General features: G+C 42.4%; 1 protein-coding gene across 2 annotated transcripts in view; it reads right to left on the reverse strand.

Moving 5' to 3' along the window:
* Positions 1-20,508, reverse strand: part of prkcbb (protein kinase C, beta b) — a 187,900-nt gene that overhangs the window by 48,721 nt on the left and 118,671 nt on the right. For both annotated transcript variants that reach the window (XM_037544850.1, XM_037544849.1), the window contains exons 11-15: positions 9,880-9,971; positions 5,569-5,631; positions 4,686-4,824; positions 3,088-3,168; positions 1,838-1,945 (exon numbers count right to left, since the gene is read on the reverse strand). In XM_037544850.1, the coding sequence (XP_037400747.1) occupies positions 1,838-1,945; positions 3,088-3,168; positions 4,686-4,824; positions 5,569-5,631; positions 9,880-9,971 (483 nt within the window). The remainder of the gene's footprint in view (positions 1-1,837; positions 1,946-3,087; positions 3,169-4,685; positions 4,825-5,568; positions 5,632-9,879; positions 9,972-20,508) is intronic.

Raw genomic sequence — 20,508 nt, forward strand, 5'->3', positions numbered from 1 at the left:
TTAGCGTGCAGGTCCCTTTAGAGACACCTGCCCTTCCTCCCTCCCTCTCTCTCTCCTTTTCCCTTCCTCTCCTTTGAGAGTGGCTCCTTTTGTCCGAACAGAGCCGCAGTAAGGTGCCAATGGGCCGCTCCTGATCAAAGCTGGAGAAAAACTGCAGATTACAGCCGTGTGACATCCCGTCTCCCCCTGCAGAGACCACCTGGGTCTCTCACAGCAGCCGCTCACGTTTCAGCCCCCCATCAGCTCTTTGCTCTCTCTGCTTCAGGGAGAAACTGCTCTACACAGCCGCAGTGACGAGAGAACATACATGGCTTTACTTCTTTATGCCCCATCTTTTTGTTTGTGTTACAAATTCTTTTCATAACTATTAATACCAGTATGAGTTTGGATGGTGCTCTGTTGACCAGGCTGCAAGAGTTCTGAGTATAAGTAAAGACGATCCTGTTCTCATTAATGCTGAGTGTGGGGCGAGAGAGTAGCACAGGGTGAGAGGAGAGAGAGCAAAGAGAGAACTGATCATACAGAAGGAAATTGCTTTAAACAGAGGGTCAGTGAGCGACTCGGTTAGCAACAGGAACTTTATACGGACTGACAGCTGTGAGCAGGGATGAATTACCAGGCCTGGCATGTCCTCAAAGACAGAGCAGATCTTTAACAACCTCAATTGGCCAGCAGGCTAGATCTTTTTAAAGCCATGCACAACCCACACTGACATCAGCGATAGGATGGCTCGATGAAAAAATAAAGAACATACACAACACTTCACACACACAAAGACAACGGTGTCCTAGTTACGCTGATAACAGAGTTACAGGGAAAAATGTTTTTGAGTATATTAATTAAAATAGCTAAGGATTTCCATTCCACATGCAGAGTGGCCAGTGAGAAGGTAGAACCTTGTAACTATTGTCTTAAAAGTGGCTGATTTATGAAGGTTAACATACATTCAAGCAGCCCTATTCTAACTGGATTAGTTTCAGAGACATCCTTCCTTCCTATTAAAGCACATTGAATGGCCTTTGTTTATGAAACATGCTGTATAAACAAACTGCCTTGTCTACAGTCAGTTTTTAAACCTCTCTTCAGTGATAAAATTCTCAAAACTGGACGGCAGCAAAATGACCACAAGATGTGTGAGTTGCTAGTGGCTTATATTTTCTACCAACTCGGATGTTTGTGGTCATGCATTAACAGAAAATACAAGTTGACAATATTGCCATCTGTTGTCTCATGTGAGTATGAAGTAATGCCTTATACCTGCAGCTGCCAATATAACCTCCTTTCTAATCTTATTTTCTTTCTCCTCCAACTAATGAACTCCCATTGTAGAAATGACAGAGAAGCTCAAGCAACCAGACCATGTAAACAGTTCTAAAGAACCCATCATTTAACAAATCAGGATGTGACCCAGTAAGCTAAGTAAGCTAACTAAATATGGCGAGGAGCATAGGTTTATTATCCCAATGTGATGTGATCTCTGCCGGGAAAATCGGAGAGATATACATCTGGATGGGACTGAAATGATCAGAGCACCACTTAGTTCAGTGAAAAACTATATCTGGCCTGTAATTTTCTAAGTGGAGGGACAATAACACTGGAGGATAATCAATAATAAGAATCCCGCCTGGTTTTAGACTAAAATTTCAGTGTAAGATTAAATTAACCACAAAAACTTTTTACTTTTCATTATCCATTTTTGCAAAGGGTGTCAATAATAATGGAATTGACTGTATCTATGTACATATGTGGGCGGAGCTTGGATGTGTAGGTGGAGCATGGAACCGTTCGGTTACAGTAAGTTAACAGTACAGAAGGAAGCTGAGACAGAGGTTCTTACCCCTTTACAGATGGCCACGGCTTCTTTGGACATGGATTTCGGATAGGACACGTGATGCTCCATGATGGACTGAAACAGCTCATCCTCATCCTCACCATCGAATGGGGGCTGAGAGAGAAACAGAGAGAGAGAGAGAGAGAGAGAGAGAGAGAGATAGAGAGATAGAAAGAGAGAGAGAGAGAGAGAGACAGAAAGACGAGAGAATGGAGAGAGAGAACACAGAGAGAGAGAGGTCATCATCTCACTGCTGTTGTCAGAAAACTTTGTCACTTTACACTCTGATAGAGAAAGCACACCTTTAAGTTTTAACCTAAATACACATACTGGCTTTACAAACATGTTAAAGTCTTTATGTCACGATTGGCCCCTCCCAGTCCTGTCCATGTGTGCGTGTTTTGGTTTAGTCCATGTGCATTTGTTTTGGTTTAAGTCCTGCCCCCTGTTTGGTTACTCCGCCCCTGATTGTGTTCACCTGTCCCTCGTTGCCCTTTGTTATTTAAGCCCTGTGTTTGCCCTTAGTGTTTGCCGGTCTTTGTATGAATGTATCGGTCTTTGTTGTATGTCATGCCTTGTTTGAATCTGTTTATAGTTTGTCATGTCTGAACCCCGATCTGTCCGTATTGGCTCTTTGACCCTGGACCATTTTGACCATGACCCTGGATTTGCCCTTAATAAAAGTCGCTCATCTCCGCACATGAGTCCGCCTCATCGCTCCGCGTTACACTTTATTTGCATTTTTATTAAATCTTTATTTATCGGCTTCATTTAATGTATGTATTGTTATGAGATATCAGATTAAATTGTGTAAGACTTTAAAGAGACTGAGTCCCTCGAAGGAACTCTGTGATAGCTCCTTTGTAAGAAACTATATCAGGTCTTCAGTGGGAGCAGTTCACTAAATCAGTGAGTGCTTTATTGTGTTTTATCCCAGAGTTCAGATCAGTTATTCATAAATAATAACAGAGCTGGACAACCAGGAATTCACCCTGTCAGCCTGGGGGGTGGTGGTTAATTAATACGAACTGACCTGTAGCAAAAGAGGCCGGGGTTAGCCTCGGTCAGAGAGAGAGAGAGAGAGAGAGAGAGAGAGAGAGAGAGAGAGAGAGAGAGAGAGAGAGAGAGAGAGAGAGAGAGAGAGAGAGAGAGAGAGAGAGAGAGAGAGAGAGAGAGAGAGAGAGAGAGAGAGAGAGAGAGAGAGAGAGAGAGAGAGAGAGAGAGAGAGAGAGAGAGAGAGAGAGAGAGAGACTCACCTGTCCTGCCAACATCTCATACAGCAGCACTCCAAATGCCCACCAGTCCACTGACTTCCCGTATGGCTGATATGCAATAATCTGAAACACACACACATTTACACTCATGAATGTCTGTACTGGGAGATCGGTACAGACTGCAGAGTGTAAACCATTGACTACAAAGTACATACTACACACTGTAAAGAACAGACTAGAGAGTTTAGAGTACAGACTACAGACCACAGAATACAGACTCCAAAGTACAGACTACAGGGTACAGACTATAGACTCCAAAGTATGGACTACTGATTACAGAATACAGACCACAAACCCAAAAGTACAGACTGACTTACAGACCACAGATCAAGGATTACAGACTCCAAAGTACAGATTACTGACTACAAACTAGAGTACAGACAACATACTTAGTACATAGTTACTTACATACATAGTATATATTTTGACTACAGAGTAAGTACTACAGACTCCAAAGTACAGCTTACTGACTACAAATTACACAGTACAGACTACAGACTATAAAGCACAGACTATAGGGTACAGACTACTGACTACAGACTCCAAAGTACAGATTACTGACTATAGACAACAGGGTACAGATTATAGACTCCAAAGTATGGATTACTGACTACAAAGTATAGACTACAGAATACAGATTACAGACTACAGACCCCAAAGTACAGCCTGCTGATTTACAGACCACAGATTAAGTACTACAGATGCCAAAGTACAGACTACTGACTATAGACTACATAGTACAAAGTACATGCTACAGTATACAGACTACTGACTATAGAGTACAAAGTACAAAATACAGACTATAGAGTACAGAGTATAGACTCCAGACTCCAGGAGGCTTCAATGCTGTTCATGTGTGTCTGAGTGAGTCTTAGGCTGCTGTTGGTGTTTGACTGAGGCTCCACCATCTGCTCCTTTCTCAGAAGACATGTGATATCTAATCAACTTAATTACTCAGGCTGGCCGCCCTTGAGCCCCCTTCCTAAACCCCCCTGACACACACACACACACACACACACACACACACACACACACACACACACACACACACACTCTACAGAGAGAAATGGTGTCTACGTGTTCTGTAGGTACTTCATGTATATTAACAGCAGCACGTTTTTGTGCAGACAGACCAAATACATCTAATTATGTGTGTGCTGTGTGTGTGGGTGTGTGTGTCTGTGTGTGTGTGTGTGTGTGTGGTAAGAGAGGGTCTGCAGGCAGTTAAGAGCCACCTAAGCTTGAATGAGGGAGAACAGGGTCCAAACTAACAGAGGGCAAAATGACACACAGATATTTAATGTAGCTGATGAGGCTCCAGCAGAACGAGCTTTTGCTCATCTTCTCAGGTTCCCATAGCAACATCATCATCTGTGAATTCTGACAGACATCGCTTAAGGCTGCCGACTTTTGACTGATATGCGCACTGACCAATCACAGCCTGTTCGAATGACATGTACATAGTGCTGATTGTGAAAATGGTGCTATAACAAAACAGACAAAGTGAAACAAAGTGCAGCTCTTTGACAAACAGACAAGACCATTAAAAACTGTGGAACGCCAGTCACGGCGCTGCTCACCTCAGGGGCGATGTAGTCTGGAGTCCCACAGAAGGTTTTGGTCGTCACACCTTCAAGCATGTTCTCCTTACACATCCCGAAATCAGCAATCTTAATATGACCCTCAGCGTCCAGCATGACATTGTCCAACTTCAGGTCTCTACAGAGAGAGAGAGAGAGAGAGAGAGAGAGAGAGAGAGAGAGAGAGAGAGAGAGAGAGAGAGAAACAGAGAGAGAGAGCCTAATGAGAAACTGTAGAACAGACTCAGTTTAAATCACAATACCTACATTTAGAGTCAGTTATACATTAGACCTAATGAAGAACTGTAGAACAGATTTAGTTTATATCACAATACCTATATTTAGAGTCAGTTATACATTAGACCTAATGAAGAACTGTAGAACAGACTTAGTTTATATCACAATACCTACATTTAGAGTCAGTTATACATTCAGCCTAATGAGAAACTGTAGAACAGACTCAGTTTATATCACAATACCTACATTTAGAGTCAGTTATACATTCGACCTAATGAAAAACTGTAGAACAGACTTAGTTTATATCACAATACCTACATTTAGAGTCAGTTATACATTAGACCTAATGAAAATCTGTAGAACAGACTTAGTTTATATCACAATACCTACATTTAGAGTCAGTTATACATTCAGCCTAATGAGAAACTGTAGAACAGACTCAGTTTATATCACAATACCTATATTTAGAGTCAGTTATACATTCAGCTTAACGAGAAACTGTAGAACACTCTTAGTTTAAATCACAATACCTACATTTAGCGTCGGTTATTTATTCAGCCTAATGAGAAACTGTAGAACAGACTCAGTTTATATCATATACATATATATACATTCAACCTTTACATCAAAGTGGAACTTAACTCACCTGTAAATGATGCCTTTACGGTGCAGGAAGAACAGTCCTATAGCTATCTCTGCAGCGTAGAACCTACACACACAGATCAAAACGATGTGTTGCATTTATACTTACTGAAGCCCAACAACAAAAACACAAACAACATGAGTTCTGCTGTTACTTCTGCAGGGCTGGAGAAATGTTTAAACTTTAAAATATCTGACAATCAACTGGGATCCATGCACTTGGCCACACATCAAATTCAATTTTTCAGTTTTTTTCTATCTTTGCACCCTTTTAATTGAAACACAAGTGAAAAAGACATGAGGCACTGAATAAACTAGATAATAGTCTTGCTGAGTTGTGGGCAAGTTAATTTAACCTTCTGTGTTCTGAGGTCATTCTCTGTGGATGTGTCCATCTTTTCTTAGACTCTCCTTTAAAGGCTCTTCATAGAACATGATCCTCATATGTTTCATATCAAAATGCTCTGTTTTCTTCATCACTACTTTCCAAACCTGCTGCAGCAGCTTTGGCAGCTGTAAACTCTCTGCATGCCATTTCACATGAGTCTTTGATGTGGACTGAATGAAGAATAAAGGATTTCCGGCGTGATGGTCAGTCCTTAGTGATTTCCTGAGTGTCCATCAGTCAGTTTCACACAGAATGTAGACGGACACACCAATCCACCAGTCCCACATGGTGAGAGGCAGATGACTTGTGTTCACAGGCTCAAACTCCGGATGTGACTCTCATATGATCTCGTGATGAGATGGAATGGAAAGGGCAACTCTGCAGATTCAGGAAGTGTTTGAACTGGATTTCTGAGCTGGATCATCACAAAGACATACAGATATTGAGACAGAGAATTTGGGCGAGGTCATGAACCCAGAAGGTTAACATGCTCAGTGATTGAGTGTGTGTGATGTGAATGTCAACTTTGGCTTTTTACTGTTTATTTGTTAATTTTTTTTACACCATACAGAATATAAACAGATACCTGACACATCAAACTGCTTAGTTTCACAGCTTCATTCTGTGCATCTTGTTAATGCTAATTAGATTGGTATCAACCAATGAGATTGCTGATATGTGGTGATGAGATTCAGCATGTGAATGCACTCTGAGTGGGGGATTAAAATGACTGACCAAAACAAATGCATGTATTCAGGTTATTGTTACGTTGAATGATTTTAAAGTTTAATATAAACAGGCTCGGCTGCTTCAGGGCTCAGAACTGGCCTACAGCTCTTTCCCTCTGAACACCTTGCCCTGCTCATGTTTGATAACTCACCCTCAAACTGAGGACATTTATTTGTAATTATAATTACTGAGGGAAGCGATTTGGCTCACCGTAATGAAAACACAGTTAATTTACGTTGAGTGTACCTACTGCACATACTGGTGGATGAATTATATGAATAAAAGCATCTCTTCCCGCATTTGCAGTAAACGAGGTTGAAACTCTAGGAATTCGATTTTCGGACAAACTATCGCTTGAACTCCTCTGTAGCGCAGCAGTGTGTGATGAAGAGAATGGGCTTTTACACACACTTCACCAGAAAGCAGGGGACAGAGAGGGAGAAGTAAAGAGAAATAAAGAAATAAAGCTGTGTGTTTGGTGAGTCCCACTGAGCTCAGTACAGAACACACACGTTTCTCGCTGTGGTGGAAACGAGTCTGCAAGATAATGATGTGTGTAATCGAAAAAGTGAGTCAAAACACAGTGAAAGTGCTTATCAAAGCGGCCAAATCACGTGACTTTAGTAAATGAAGCTTCATCCTTTGTGCACGGTTTCAAAATGTTTTGAAGATTTGATGATTGACCACTAGGGGGCGACCATATAACGATCCCTTGTCAAACATTCTAGCAGTGTCTGTGTCTGTTTTAATGAACTGATTTAAGAAATTACATACTCAGAAATAAAGGCCCTAAACGGTCAGTACCTTTAGTCAGGGAACATAACTGAACCATAATCCACTGAAATTATATTTTCTAAGCTATACTGACTCCACACACCCCATCTTGTCTCTTGGCTTTTTATTTTACTGTTCTGTTATAAAACATTCGGTTATGGTACAAATACAAACTTTTCACCTGGAAAAACTTGTTCAAGCATCACAAACAGACCTTAAAACCACTGCTGTACCTTTGAGGGAACATTTACACTGTTTGTACCTTGATGCCCAAAAAGGTACTTGAACAGAACCTTCATTTCTGACAGTGTAAGATGTGCATTCTGACTATTTTTGATATTCAATTGTTCATAATTGTTAATAAACAGACATTTAGATGTAAAAAGCACCATCTAGAAATGAGCTAACACTACAGCTAACCTGTACAACGCTACAGCAGTTGGCCCAGTTAGTGCTAAGGCTAATGACAACACACTCAAATTAAAGGCTAATTTATAGTGAAGACAACAAGTTTAAAACTGTGGTGGACAACGCTTTAGGCTTTCAGTCCATAGAACATCTGTAGTTTCTATGAAAACTTGTATGATGGTGCAGCTACTGAAACACAAAGAACAAACAGTCGCTGCAGTCAAACTGCACTACAGCAGGATTTTAACATACAGCATCCAGATATGCTGCTTATTTTCCACACGTGTGTTTCACTCACCATTCTATGACAGCGTTTTAGGGCCACTGTTAATAAAAATAAAAATAGTACATTTTGAGAATAAAGTCATAATATTTCAAGAATAAAGACATAATACTTCAAGAAAAATGTCATGTTTTGAGAATAAAGTCATAATATTTCAAGAAAAACATAAAATTTCAAGAAAAATTTTATATTTTGAAAATAAATTCATAATATTTTGAGAATATCATCATATTTCAAGAAAAAAGTCATAATATTTCAAGAAAAATGTCATCATATTTTGAGAATAAAGTAGTAATATTTTGACAATAAAGTAATATTTCAAGAAAAACATCATGTTTTGAGAATAATCTCGTAATATTTCAAGAAAAAAGTCGTCGAATTACAACATTAAAGTGGCATTAAGTTAAGTGATACTTTTTTTATCCCATAACTGGGGAAATTCCACCTCCGCATTTAACCTATCCATGAAGTGAAACACCACATACACACTAGTGAACACACACACTAGGGGGCAGTGAGCACACTTGCCTGGAGCAGTGGGCAGCCCTATCCACAGCACCCAGGGAGCAATTGGGGGTTAGGTGTCTTGCTCAAGGACACCTCAGTCATGGACTGCCCTGGTCACAGGGCCAGTTCCCTAACGTTCAGCCCATGACTGCCCCCAATTAATACCAGGAAAGGTTGCAGTATTGTGGACAAAGGCTTCGCAAAGGGAAGCAGCACCTCTTCGTGTTAAATGAGGGGCGTTGAGTTGGTGGCGCTTTACTTCTATAAAGAAATATTCAGTCTCCCTGTCTCTCCTGCATATCAGCATCAGCCTGTTATTAGTATAAGAAATTGCTGAAATGGTTGCGCATGAAACTGTGTTTATCTAGAATAAAGAGCCAGACGAACTCGGAGGAAACTGTCTGTCTGTGTTGTTGAAGAAGAATCTCAGGCAGGGTCGTCTACATGGCTGTCGGGGCTGCATCTCCACACCATTCAAAGAGGGCAAGAAGTTTCACAAACAGTAAGAATGATAATCAAAATGATCCACAAAGAGACATGAGTGAGTGGAGCTCCGGCACCAGTACAGCAACCAAGACCCCAAAATGTTATGGCAGCCCCTCTACAGTTAGCTTCCCTACAGTTAGCCCCCCTAGAGTTAGAACACTTTATCCTCCAAATATTATGGCTTTATTCTCCAAATAATATGACTTTATTCTCGAAATATCATACAACTTTATTTTCGAGGTCCACTATTTTATTTTATTTAACAGTGGACCTAAAACGCCACTGTGTGCGTGTGTGTGTGGAAATCACACTGTTGCATGTGTGTTTTCTGCTTGGACAGCTTTGTAAATGAACTGCAGCTGCAGAAAAAAGGTTTTAAAATGAAAGTGAACTGTCTTATGAATGTATATTGGTCCTAGTTCTGAATAGCTGGCAACCCATTGTGTTTCTGTGGGCCATAAACTGCTACAGCTCACACACGCTGCCCGAACACACACACAACAGTGAAGCAACAATAAAAGTAATTACAGCTGCACACCATCACCATGGCAACACTCCAGAATGTAGAACTTTAAATTTCTATCCATTCAGAGTGTGCAACACCGTCTGCGCCCTTTCAGTTTTTTTATGTATATGATAAGCTCTGCGACACCCCAGCAGACACTTGGTCTCTTTGACATAATTTTTTTGTTGAGCAACCCTTTTCACCTGGACTGTAAACTGGAGGTTAGCATACTCACACAGCGTGGGGTTCCTTGAACTTGCCAACCTGCTGGATCTGATACATCAGATCTCCTCCGTTAATGTACTCCATCACAAAGTACAGCCGATCCTGTGGACACAGAAATAAACACCCATTTACAGTAAAGCACTGACAGCACATTCTGAATTTAGCTCTAATTTCTCAGTATCTTGGTTTGTCTGCATGTTCTTGTGTAGCTATTGTCGCAATGTTTAATAGGTTTTACAGCTTACAGTTTACAGACAGATGAGCTGTACTTCCTGTGTGTAATCATACTAGTTATAAGGTTCCAGACAAAGAAAGGTTGTTTGCAAGAGAAAAGAGGTGTGTTTAAAGGATGGATTTAACCCTTGTGTGGTTTTGGTGTTTGTTACTCAGTGGTCTGCTGGACCCGCCACATTACTTTTTTTATGTAAAAATACTAGGTGTTTAAAATATCACAAGTGTCCAGCGTAGGGTTCTCCTTTAGCAGCTATAGCCAGTCAGCAGCTTGTCCATATTATCCACCCTCACACACTCACACACAGACACACACACACACACACACACACATACACACAGACACACTAACAGCAGGCCATGTAGGAGAACAGAGTGAAGGACACAGCATCTCCACATTTTTACTCCCCATGGGTTCAGCCCAACACCACATGTGTAATATAAATGTGTGGGGGGTGAACAGAGTGAAGGCACTGAAAAGGGTTATTTTATATGTTCTTCACAGAAAATGATCAAAGTACAAGAATCTGAGGTTGAAATAATAATAAATCACATAATTACTTCTTTTGGTGAACAAAATGAGTTTAATCTTATCACTGTTTAGAATTAGTGAGTTAGAGCTATTTCCAATTTCTGAAACACCCAGTTCTAGGTAACCAAGATAAATCTCTCTGTGATCAGCACAACAACAAAAGTAGAGGTAAAAACAGTGTCTGATCTGATGATAAAGGGGGAAAATAGAGCAGGCGTCTGAGAGAGGAATGTTTGTAGACTGTTAATCTGAGTGTCTTTAATATTTTCAGTGAGAGCTGTTCTAATGTTCTGAATGAGTGTTTTTATAGAACGTTCTCTCAGTGAGGTTCCTCTGCAGCTCTGATGGACACTCACCTCTTCTTATCATCTTTCACAAGTCTGAGTCTGATTTGTAGACCGTGAAGGTATCCGGAACTGCTATATATTAGCCCCTTTTACACTGCGTGGTGCCGGTTCGACTTAACTCTACTTGCCTTTTTGGTTCTCCATTGGGTACTATTTTTACCACCTCTGTCAAGGTTCCAAGTGAGCTGAGCCGACACGAAAAAGGTGGTGTAAAAATGCTCCAGACTGTTGATCAATGAAAACCACAAAAAACAGACCGGCAGAGACGCTTCGAAATAATTTGGAGTAAAATCTCTGTACAATAATTTAAGCTGAAAGTAAAGAATGTTTCTGTCTGATTGGTTAGTGTTACTGCTTCTGAGCGCTGATTGGTTAGTGTTAATGCTCCTGAGCGCTGACTGGTTAGTGTTAATGCTCCTGAGTGCTGACTGGTTAGTGTTAATGCTCCTGAGTGCTGACTGGTTAGTGTTAATGCTCCTGAGCGCTGACTGGTTAGTGTTAATGCTCCTGAGCGCTGACTGGTTAGTGTTAATGCTCCTGAGCGCTGACTGGTTAGTGTTAATGCTCCTGAGCGCTGACTGGTTAGTGTTAATGCTCCTGAGTGCTGACTGGTTAGTGTTAATGTAACCCACTTCTGGGTATGTACACGTCGATGGTAGGCCAGGTTCAATAGGTTAAAGAATAAGAGACACTAGGTTCTGAGGAGAGAGTGGAAAAGACAGCGCAATTAAAAGACACCACACAAGGATATAAGTTTTTCTTTCTTTTAGTAATAAATTGAAAGGTTGAAATATTTACAATTACCCAAAATAAAAGATCGGACCCTTTAAAATAAAATAAAAATGAATTGTCTTTCAAAACTTGGGAAATAGTCCTTTAAATCCTCAAAGAGAAAAGTTAGAGAGTTCCTTTCCAGGAGTTCAGTTCAAGGCGTTATTCCTTGGTTCAGTTTGTAAAGTGTTAATTCAAGTCAATAAGTCAAGTCAGTCATAGTCAGTGGTGTGACACGAGCAGGCCACAATCCTACCAGATATGCCATGTGCAACGACATAGAACAGGATCACACTCGAATGGGTGGGTGGCTCGCCATCTAATGTAGTCCACGAATCCTCAGCGAAATCCAGATCCAGCTCAAAAACTTGACCGAGACGATTCAAACAAAAGAAACACTCGACGAAACAAAGCTTCTGGTCTTCAAACATACAGCATTTACAGAGCTGGTCGCTCAGTACTCCAAAGGAAACTTAAACTTCGTAAACAACTTAGAATTAGTTTCTTTCAATTGTTTCTAGCTCTGAAAACGTGGAGTTTCCAACTCTCTGGCTCTCATCCGCTCAACAGACTGAATGGCTCCATCAGAAACCGAATGCTTGCAAAACAGCATGTCAAAATAAAAGAACCAGATCGTAACTGTCACAGTAAAAGTACTGCTATATCAAATACATTCAAATCGTGTTTTTAACAATAACAACCCATCATTCATGAATTGATTCACTAGGATTATCACTATTTATTATCCCATTTTACTATTTATGCTTTTTATCACTAATTATTGTACCTTTTTATTATGCATTTGTCAACTGGGTAACACCCTCCCTCTCTAAACTGGCATGAGTCCCTTCATGACATTTTCACGTGGGAGAGGATTACCCTCAAACGCTTCAACTAAAGCATTGTTGAAAGCCTCAAGGATAGTCTGAGCAAAAGAAATAAATGGTTTGCCTAATTGAGGATAAGTAAACCTTCCGGGTGCTCTTCTCTGACGTTCAGATCTACGCAAGGCGTCATGATCTGGCTCACTAACACTATCTGGACCTTCTACAGGACTTGACTCAGGACAGGGGTGAGTAACTGTAGGATAGGATGTGTCAGTGTTAGGAATGACTGGCAAATCAGATAGATCCAGCAATGGGGTTTCATTATCAGTTTTTTCAGTTGGAACAACTTCTGATACTACAGTATCATTCTGCTCTTGAGAAAGGGTAGTTGTCAACTTCGGCTCACTTAAAGTAATTGGTTCTTCCTGATCATTTTCTGTTGGTTTCGTTTCTTTAGGTTCAACGGAGGACTCAGGTTCAGCATTCATGTTGCTCTGGTTCGAAGGCAATTCTTTTTCTACAGGTTCTGCATCAATTGGATCATCAGGTGGAAACTGAATAAGGTCAGGTTCTTCTTCTGCCGTAGAAGAACTTGGGATATCGGAGCATTGAACTTCAGGAGTGATATCAGGTAAGTTTTCAGGTACAGTTGATGAATGAGTCTGAGGACTTGGTTCATTTCCAGGCTGTGCAACGTCTGGGGTTTTTTCAGTAGGATACATCACTTCAGGACCAATGATTCTTGTCTCCACTTCAAACCGTAGAGGATATGACAATGAATAGTCCTCTTCATCAGACTCGACAGGGTTTTCAGCTGGCTGAAGAGTACTTTGTCTGGTTCTGGGTCTAGAGACTCGTACAGGCTGTTCAGGCTCTGCATCTTCTTCAGCAAGAAACCCGCATGGCAGTAGGAGATCCCTGTGTAGAGTACGGGTGGGTTCATCCTGACCCGCAGGACACACCGTGTAGACTGGTAGCTCTCCTGCTCTCTTCTGTACGACATACACAGTGGGCTCCCATCGATCAGCAAGTTTATGCTTGTTGCGAAGTCTGAGATTACGTACAAGAACGCGATCCCCTATCTCCAGACATGACTCTCTCACTCTCATATCAAACCTCTTTTTGTTTTTGTCAGCTACTTTCTTTGCATTTTTCATGGCAATGTTGTAACTTTCTTTCAAGTAGGACTTCAGATTTTTCACGTACTGGGAGTGTGACGTGGATGAGGCTCCTTTTACTGGTAACCCAAAAGCTATGTCGATCAGCAATCTGGGCTGGCGCCCAAACATGAGCTCGTATGGGGAATACCCAGTCACCTCGTTCTTTGTACAATTGTATGCATGAGTTAGTGGCTTTACATACTCACGCCATCTGGTCTTTTCTCTCTCCCTCAGGGTACCCAACATACTCAGCAGAGTACGATTATAGCGCTCTACAGGGTTACCTCTGGGGTGATAGGGACTTGTTCGGACTTTCTTTGTACCCACTAAGGCACAGAGCTCTTTGACAATTTGTGACTCAAAGTCACGGCCTTGATCGCTGTGTAGGCGCTCTGGGAAGCCGTAATGGATGAAAAATTGCTCCCACAGGCAACGTGCTACAGTGATGGCCTTTTGATCTTTCGTGGGTATCGCCACAGCATACTTGGTGAAATGGTCGGTAATTACTAATATGTCCTTCGTGTTGTGGCTATCCGGTTCGAGGGACAAGAAGTCCATACAGACCAGTTCCATGGGTCGGCTGGTTTGGATTCTGACCATCGGCGCTGCCTTCTCTGGCTGATGTTTGCGCTTGACACACCTTGGGCAGGTTTTGACCTTTGACTCAACATCTGCTGACAATTTCGGCCAATAGAACCTGGACCTGGCCAGCTCAAGGGTGCGCTCGATACCGAGATGACCCATCTCATCATGGAGACTGGTAAGTACGGATGGCCTCAAAACACGTGGAAGAACAAGTTGGTACTCTGTCCGGTCTTCACACTGTCGCTTACGATATAACAGTGAGTTTTTGACTTCAAGGCGGCTCATCCCTCTCAGCATAAGCATCAGCTCTGGTGATTGCACATCCGGTTGAGGTGCAGGCTCACCAGATTCAAGTGCCTTGATGATCACACTGATTGAGGGGTCTTCTCGCTGTAGTCTGGCTATTTCACCCTCACTGTGCGTTGGGACAGAGCAGAGGCCTTGTAACTCTGACTCCACATCCTCATACACAGGCGGAATGGCATCAGGGTGGATAGCGAGTGACTCTACAAGACAATGAGACGGTGACTCCTCATTCACGGCTGCATGGTACTGACAGGTGGCCTTGACAATGTCCACAGGAGTTAGATGGTGAGAGGTGAACTGATGAATTTGCAGACTCTCCTCCTGTGAGCAGCTGTCATTCACCAGTGGTCCATGTGGCCTCCTTGACCGACCGTCAGCGTCTTGGTTTTGCTTGCCCGCACGATACTGGATGTCAAAGGAGAAGGTGGACAGGGCAGCTAGCCAACGATAGCTGGTCGCGTCTAGCTTTGCCGTGGTGAGTATGTATCGAAGCGGATTGTTGTCAGTCACAACAGTAAACGAATGCCCATACAAGTAGTCTTGAAATTTTTCGACAACGGCCCATTTTAAGGCTAAAAATTCCAATTTATGGGCTGGGTATCTAGCTTCACTTTGTGACAGGCCTCGGCTGGCGTAGGCTATTACGCGCTTCTGTCCATCCTGCTCTTGATAAAGGGCAGCTCCGAGTCCCGTAGTGCTTGCGTCTGTATGCAAGACATATGGCGACTCTGGATTAGCAAAACCCAAGACTGGTGACGAGGTAAGTCTTTCAATTATCCTTTCGAAGGCATTCTGACAAGCTGTTGTCCATCTCTCTCCGAATGGCTCCTTCGGATGGAAGTACTTCGCGTCAGTCTTGGTTGTCTGGGTGGACTTCCGTGCTGGAGGATATCCCGCAGTTAGGTTGGTCAACGGCTTGACTATTTTTGAATAGTCCTGCACGAACCTCCGGTAATAACCGGAGAAACCGAGAAAAGAACGGAGTTCCTTCAAGGTACGGGGTCTCGGCCAAGTCTTGAGTGCTTCGATCTTCTGGGGATCGGTCTCCACTCCTTTTTGTGAGACTATGTGCCCCAAATAACGGACAGATGTCTGAAAGAAGCGGCACTTATCAGGAGATAACTTTAGACCATTCTCCCTCAGACGATCCAGGACTTTGGTTAGACGAGCTTCGTGTTCCTCCAGGGTTTGGGAGAAGACGATGATGTCATCAAGGAATACCAACACTTCACGCAGATGGATATCTCCCATGCACTTCTCCATTAAGCGCTGGAACGTGCTTGGAGCGTTTGTGATTCCTTGTGGCATACGATTCCACTCCCAAAATCCGAGGGGACATACAAAAGCAGTTTTCGGTTTATCATCTTCGTGCATCTCAATTTGATAATATCCGGATTTCAGATCCATTACGGAAAACCACTGCGATCCGCTTAGGGCAGAGAACGACTCTTCAAGGTTGGGTAACGCATAGGCATCTTTGATCGTTTGCATGTTCAGCCTCCTATAGTCTACACATAGGCGTACGTCGCCATTTTTCTTTTTCACTATGACTATAGGTGAAGCATATGGGGATTCCGATTCACGGATGATACCCGCTTCAAGAAGGGTTTGAAGATGTCGTCTCACAGCGTCGTAATCCTTAGGATGGATAGGACGGGGTCGGGACTTAAATGGTGTCTCATCCTTCAGTTTGATACGATGTTTGACTTTCGTTGCGTGACCAAAATCAAGGTCATACTGCGAAAACACGTCAGAGTAGGTGTTCAGTGTCTCTGTTATTCGGTTCTTCCATTTTGCAGGAAGCGGAGAATCTCCGAAATCAAAACTTAAACTGTTAGTTTGCTGCTCATCCTGACGGGGCTGTTGCTGACTGGAGCAGACGGTGGTTGATGACGACAATTGACTTAGGTTATAGGTGTTGTAGGTCTGACTGATTTCATGTGGGATACAAAGTTCTGCAAGGACAGAGTTACTTGGCAAGACAATGTCATGGCTGGTTTCATTTCGCAGCACTACAGGTACCTTGTATGGGTGACGTGCTGGAATAGAGATCAAGCAGCTATCGATGAAGATTCCCCCTGGCAAAGACGAGATTGAGGGTTCTTCAAGCACTGCCCATTTCTCATTGTTCGCTTCACTTCTGGAGACAAAGCCTTCCAAGACAACTTTCTGTCTGGCAGGAATGATACCTTGCTCATGACGACCTAACATAACAACACCAATCTGACCCTCTGAGTTTTGCTTTTGTCTGAGTTGCAGGGTTTTCAAAACTTGTTGGTAGCCACAGTATGTGTTGCTTACCAGAGGATTTCCGTCACAGAATTGTTCATAAAGGGGGTCTAAAATATTTGTACCGATCAGTACAGGCACGCTACTGTTTAAGCGAGTGTCTGGTACTATCAGGGCAAGAGTCTGCACTTCAGGTTGTGAAGCCATGAATTCTCTGGGAAACTGCATACTGAGCTGTATATAGCCTAGGTACGGGACTGCCTGGCCATTAGCACCTTCAACTTCCAGTATGTCACTGACTGGGTGTATCGGGTGATTGGAGAGGTGTGAATCGTAGAAAGACTGAGACACAGTCGTAACTTGTGACCCAGTATCAAGCAATGAGTTACATTCAATTCCATTAACTTTCACATTTGCTGTGCTCTTATTTCCTACTAGGCCTCTAGGCAGTTTTCCAGTTCTTACAGTTCTGTGTTCGTTAAGTGTCACTTTTTTCTTGATTTTCGGTGTCACGGGGGGACTGTTAGTTGACTTTGTTCCTATTTGCCCCTCAATAGGAACAGTTACTCGTTTAAAGAACTTTCAACACCAGGGTTTGCCTTTTCCCATGCTCTCTGTCGTTCTTTCAGCTCTTTTTTCTTTGCGTTAACTAGTGCAGGGTTCGGCGGATCAGTGCAGCAGCTCGCTATATGCCCATCCTCGCCACATTGAAAACAATACCACGGTTTGGGTCTTTTCGGGATGGTGGCGAGTTTTTGTGCTGGTGCTTCAGCACTAGGTGGTTCTTTTGGTGTAGGTTTCTGCTGTTTCTTTCCAGCTTGGGGTTTATTGGGCGGTTTGTCTTTGGGGTAAGAGAGCGCTGCAACCTGAGCTTGGAGTTCGGCTATCTGCTTTTGCAGCTGATTCATCACTGATGGAGGAGCTTCAACTGAAAGTGGTAAGTCGTACTCAATGTCAGGTTCACAAAGGTTCTGTGCTTGAACTTGAGCTTTGGTCTTTGAGAAGCCAAGATGCTGTTTCATTCTGTTTGCTTTGGCTGTTTGTTTATCTTCTTCAGTGCGCAAGAGCAACAACAGCTCTGAAAAGGTGGGTGGTTTCTCCTTTAGCTTTTCAAGCTGAAGTGTGCTGATCAAGGTATTGTTCCAACAGCCTCTGCAGAATTGTTTCAGAAGCTGTCTGTCGGAATCAGTTGGTGATACTGCCTTCACCTTCACAATCTTGTTCAGAGCAGTCTGAAGACGATGGAGATAACTGGATGGTTTCTCACCAGAGTTCTGGTTGATGTTAAGAAACTCTGCAAACAGATCGTCCCCATCTTTCACTATGTCATAAGCAGAGTCAAGCAGATTGAGATAAGCTCTGGGGGAAGCATAAGGACCTAATGACTTCACTACTGTAGCAGCAGGCGCTAAGAGACTGTCAACAATCTTCCTCACAAGTTGTCCTTTGGGGACAGCAGGATCAGCCAAGTAAAACTCCACACTATTTCGCCATGTGTCGTAGTCAACCTCAGTGTTAGGACACGGTACTCTGCCCGAAAAAGTCCTCAGCTTCACTGAGTGTAGGTCTGAGCGAAGGTCGGAGCTCTTCACTACATGCTCAACAATGAACCGTTGCATCTCAGGCGGGTTCAGGTGATTGGGTGCTGGCTTAAGTTGTGGAAGTGGTTCAGGTCGGCTTATATCAGGTGTAATAGTTTTAGTGGGCTCTGGGGTGTGTTTGCTTTGAGTTGAGTGCGATTCTGCAGTTTTGGGGTATTCTTCATTTTCAGGGTCAGTATCAGAAGGAGTTTGTTCTGCTGGTTCATCATCTAACATTTGCACCAGTTCACTTTCAGCTGCTGGCTTTGTATTGGCAACAAGGTCAGAGATTCTGGCTAACTCAACTTGTAAGAGCATTTCAAATGATTTCCCACTATGTTTGGCAATTTCTCTAAGCTGAGTTATAAATGACTCTGTTAAACCTGTACCCTTTTCGGATGAGTACACATTTGCAAGAGCATCAACATGGTGAACAACATCAGTGTTACCGTCACAAATTCTGTCAAAAGGCAAGGAACCTTTCAGTGTTTCAACAGCTAACCCAGATTCAAATTCAACAATTACCTGGTCGCTAGCATCAGGCACTTTAATTATTCTTGAAATTTTGCCATACTGTTTCAAATACTCAAAAACCTCATTGTCAACCTCAGTTTCAGATAAACCCTTTATGATAAGAGAGTTAGGTACCTTCACACTTTCCATCGTAATGACTTCCATTGTAGTCAAAAAGTAGAGCTTAAATGAAATGTTCACAAAGCGCAAAAATGCAAAAATTGTGGTGATTGCACTCACTTAAACACAATCTCCTGGCTGGCTCGCCAAGTTTTACTGTGTAACCCACTTCTGGGTATGTACACGTCGATGGTAGGCCAGGTTCAATAGGTTAAAGAATAAGAGACACTAGGTTCTGAGGAGAGAGTGGAAAAGACAGCGCAATTAAAAGACACCACACAAGGATATAAGTTTTTCTTTCTTTTAGTAATAAATTGAAAGGTTGAAATATTTACAATTACCCAAAATAAAAGATCGGACCCTTTAAAATAAAATAAAAATGAATTGTCTTTCAAAACTTGGGAAATAGTCCTTTAAATCCTCAAAGAGAAAAGTTAGAGAGTTCCTTTCCAGGAGTTCAGTTCAAGGCGTTATTCCTTGGTTCAGTTCGTAAAGTGTTAATTCAAGTCAATAAGTCAAGTCAGTCATAGTCAGTGGTGTGACACGAGCAGGCCACAATCCTACCAGATATGCCATGTGCAACGACATAGAACAGGATCACACTCGAATGGGTGGGTGGCTCGCCATCTAATGTAGTCCACGAATCCTCAGCGAAATCCAGATCCAGCTCAAAAACTTGACCGAGACGATTCAAACAAAAGAAACACTCGACGAAACAAAGCTTCTGGTCTTCAAACATACAGCATTTACAGAGCTGGTCGCTCAGTACTCCAAAGGAAACTTAAACTTCGTAAACAACTTAGAATTAGTTTCTTTCAATTGTTTCTAGCTCTGAAAACGTGGAGTTTCCAACTCTCTGGCTCTCATCCGCTCAACAGACTGAATGGCTCCATCAGAAACCGAATGCTTGCAAAACAGCATGTCAAAATAAAAGAACCAGATCGTAACTGTCACAGTAAAAGTACTGCTATATCAAATACATTCAAATCGTGTTTTTAACAATAACAACCCATCATTCATGAATTGATTCACTAGGATTATCACTATTTATTATCCCATTTTACTATTTATGCTTTTTATCACTAATTATTGTACCTTTTTATTATGCATTTGTCAACTGGGTTACATTAATGCTCCTGAGCGCTGACTGGTTAGTGTTAATGCTCCTGAGCGCTGACTGGTTAGTGTTAATGCTCCTGAGTGCTGACTGGTTAGTGTTAATGCTCCTGAGTGCTGACTGGTTAGTGTTAATGCTCCTGAGCGCTGACTGGTTAGTGTTAATGCTCCTGAGCGCTGACTGGTTAGTGTTAATGCTCCTGAGCGCTGACTGGTTAGTGTTAATGCTCCTGAGTGCTGACTGGTTAGTGTTAATGCTCCTGAGCGCTGACTGGTTAGTGTTACTGCTATTGAGTGCTGACTGGTTAGCGTTAATGCTCCT

Source organism: Pygocentrus nattereri, chromosome 14, assembly GCF_015220715.1.
Source record: "Pygocentrus nattereri isolate fPygNat1 chromosome 14, fPygNat1.pri, whole genome shotgun sequence".
NCBI lineage: Eukaryota > Metazoa > Chordata > Actinopteri > Characiformes > Serrasalmidae > Pygocentrus > Pygocentrus nattereri.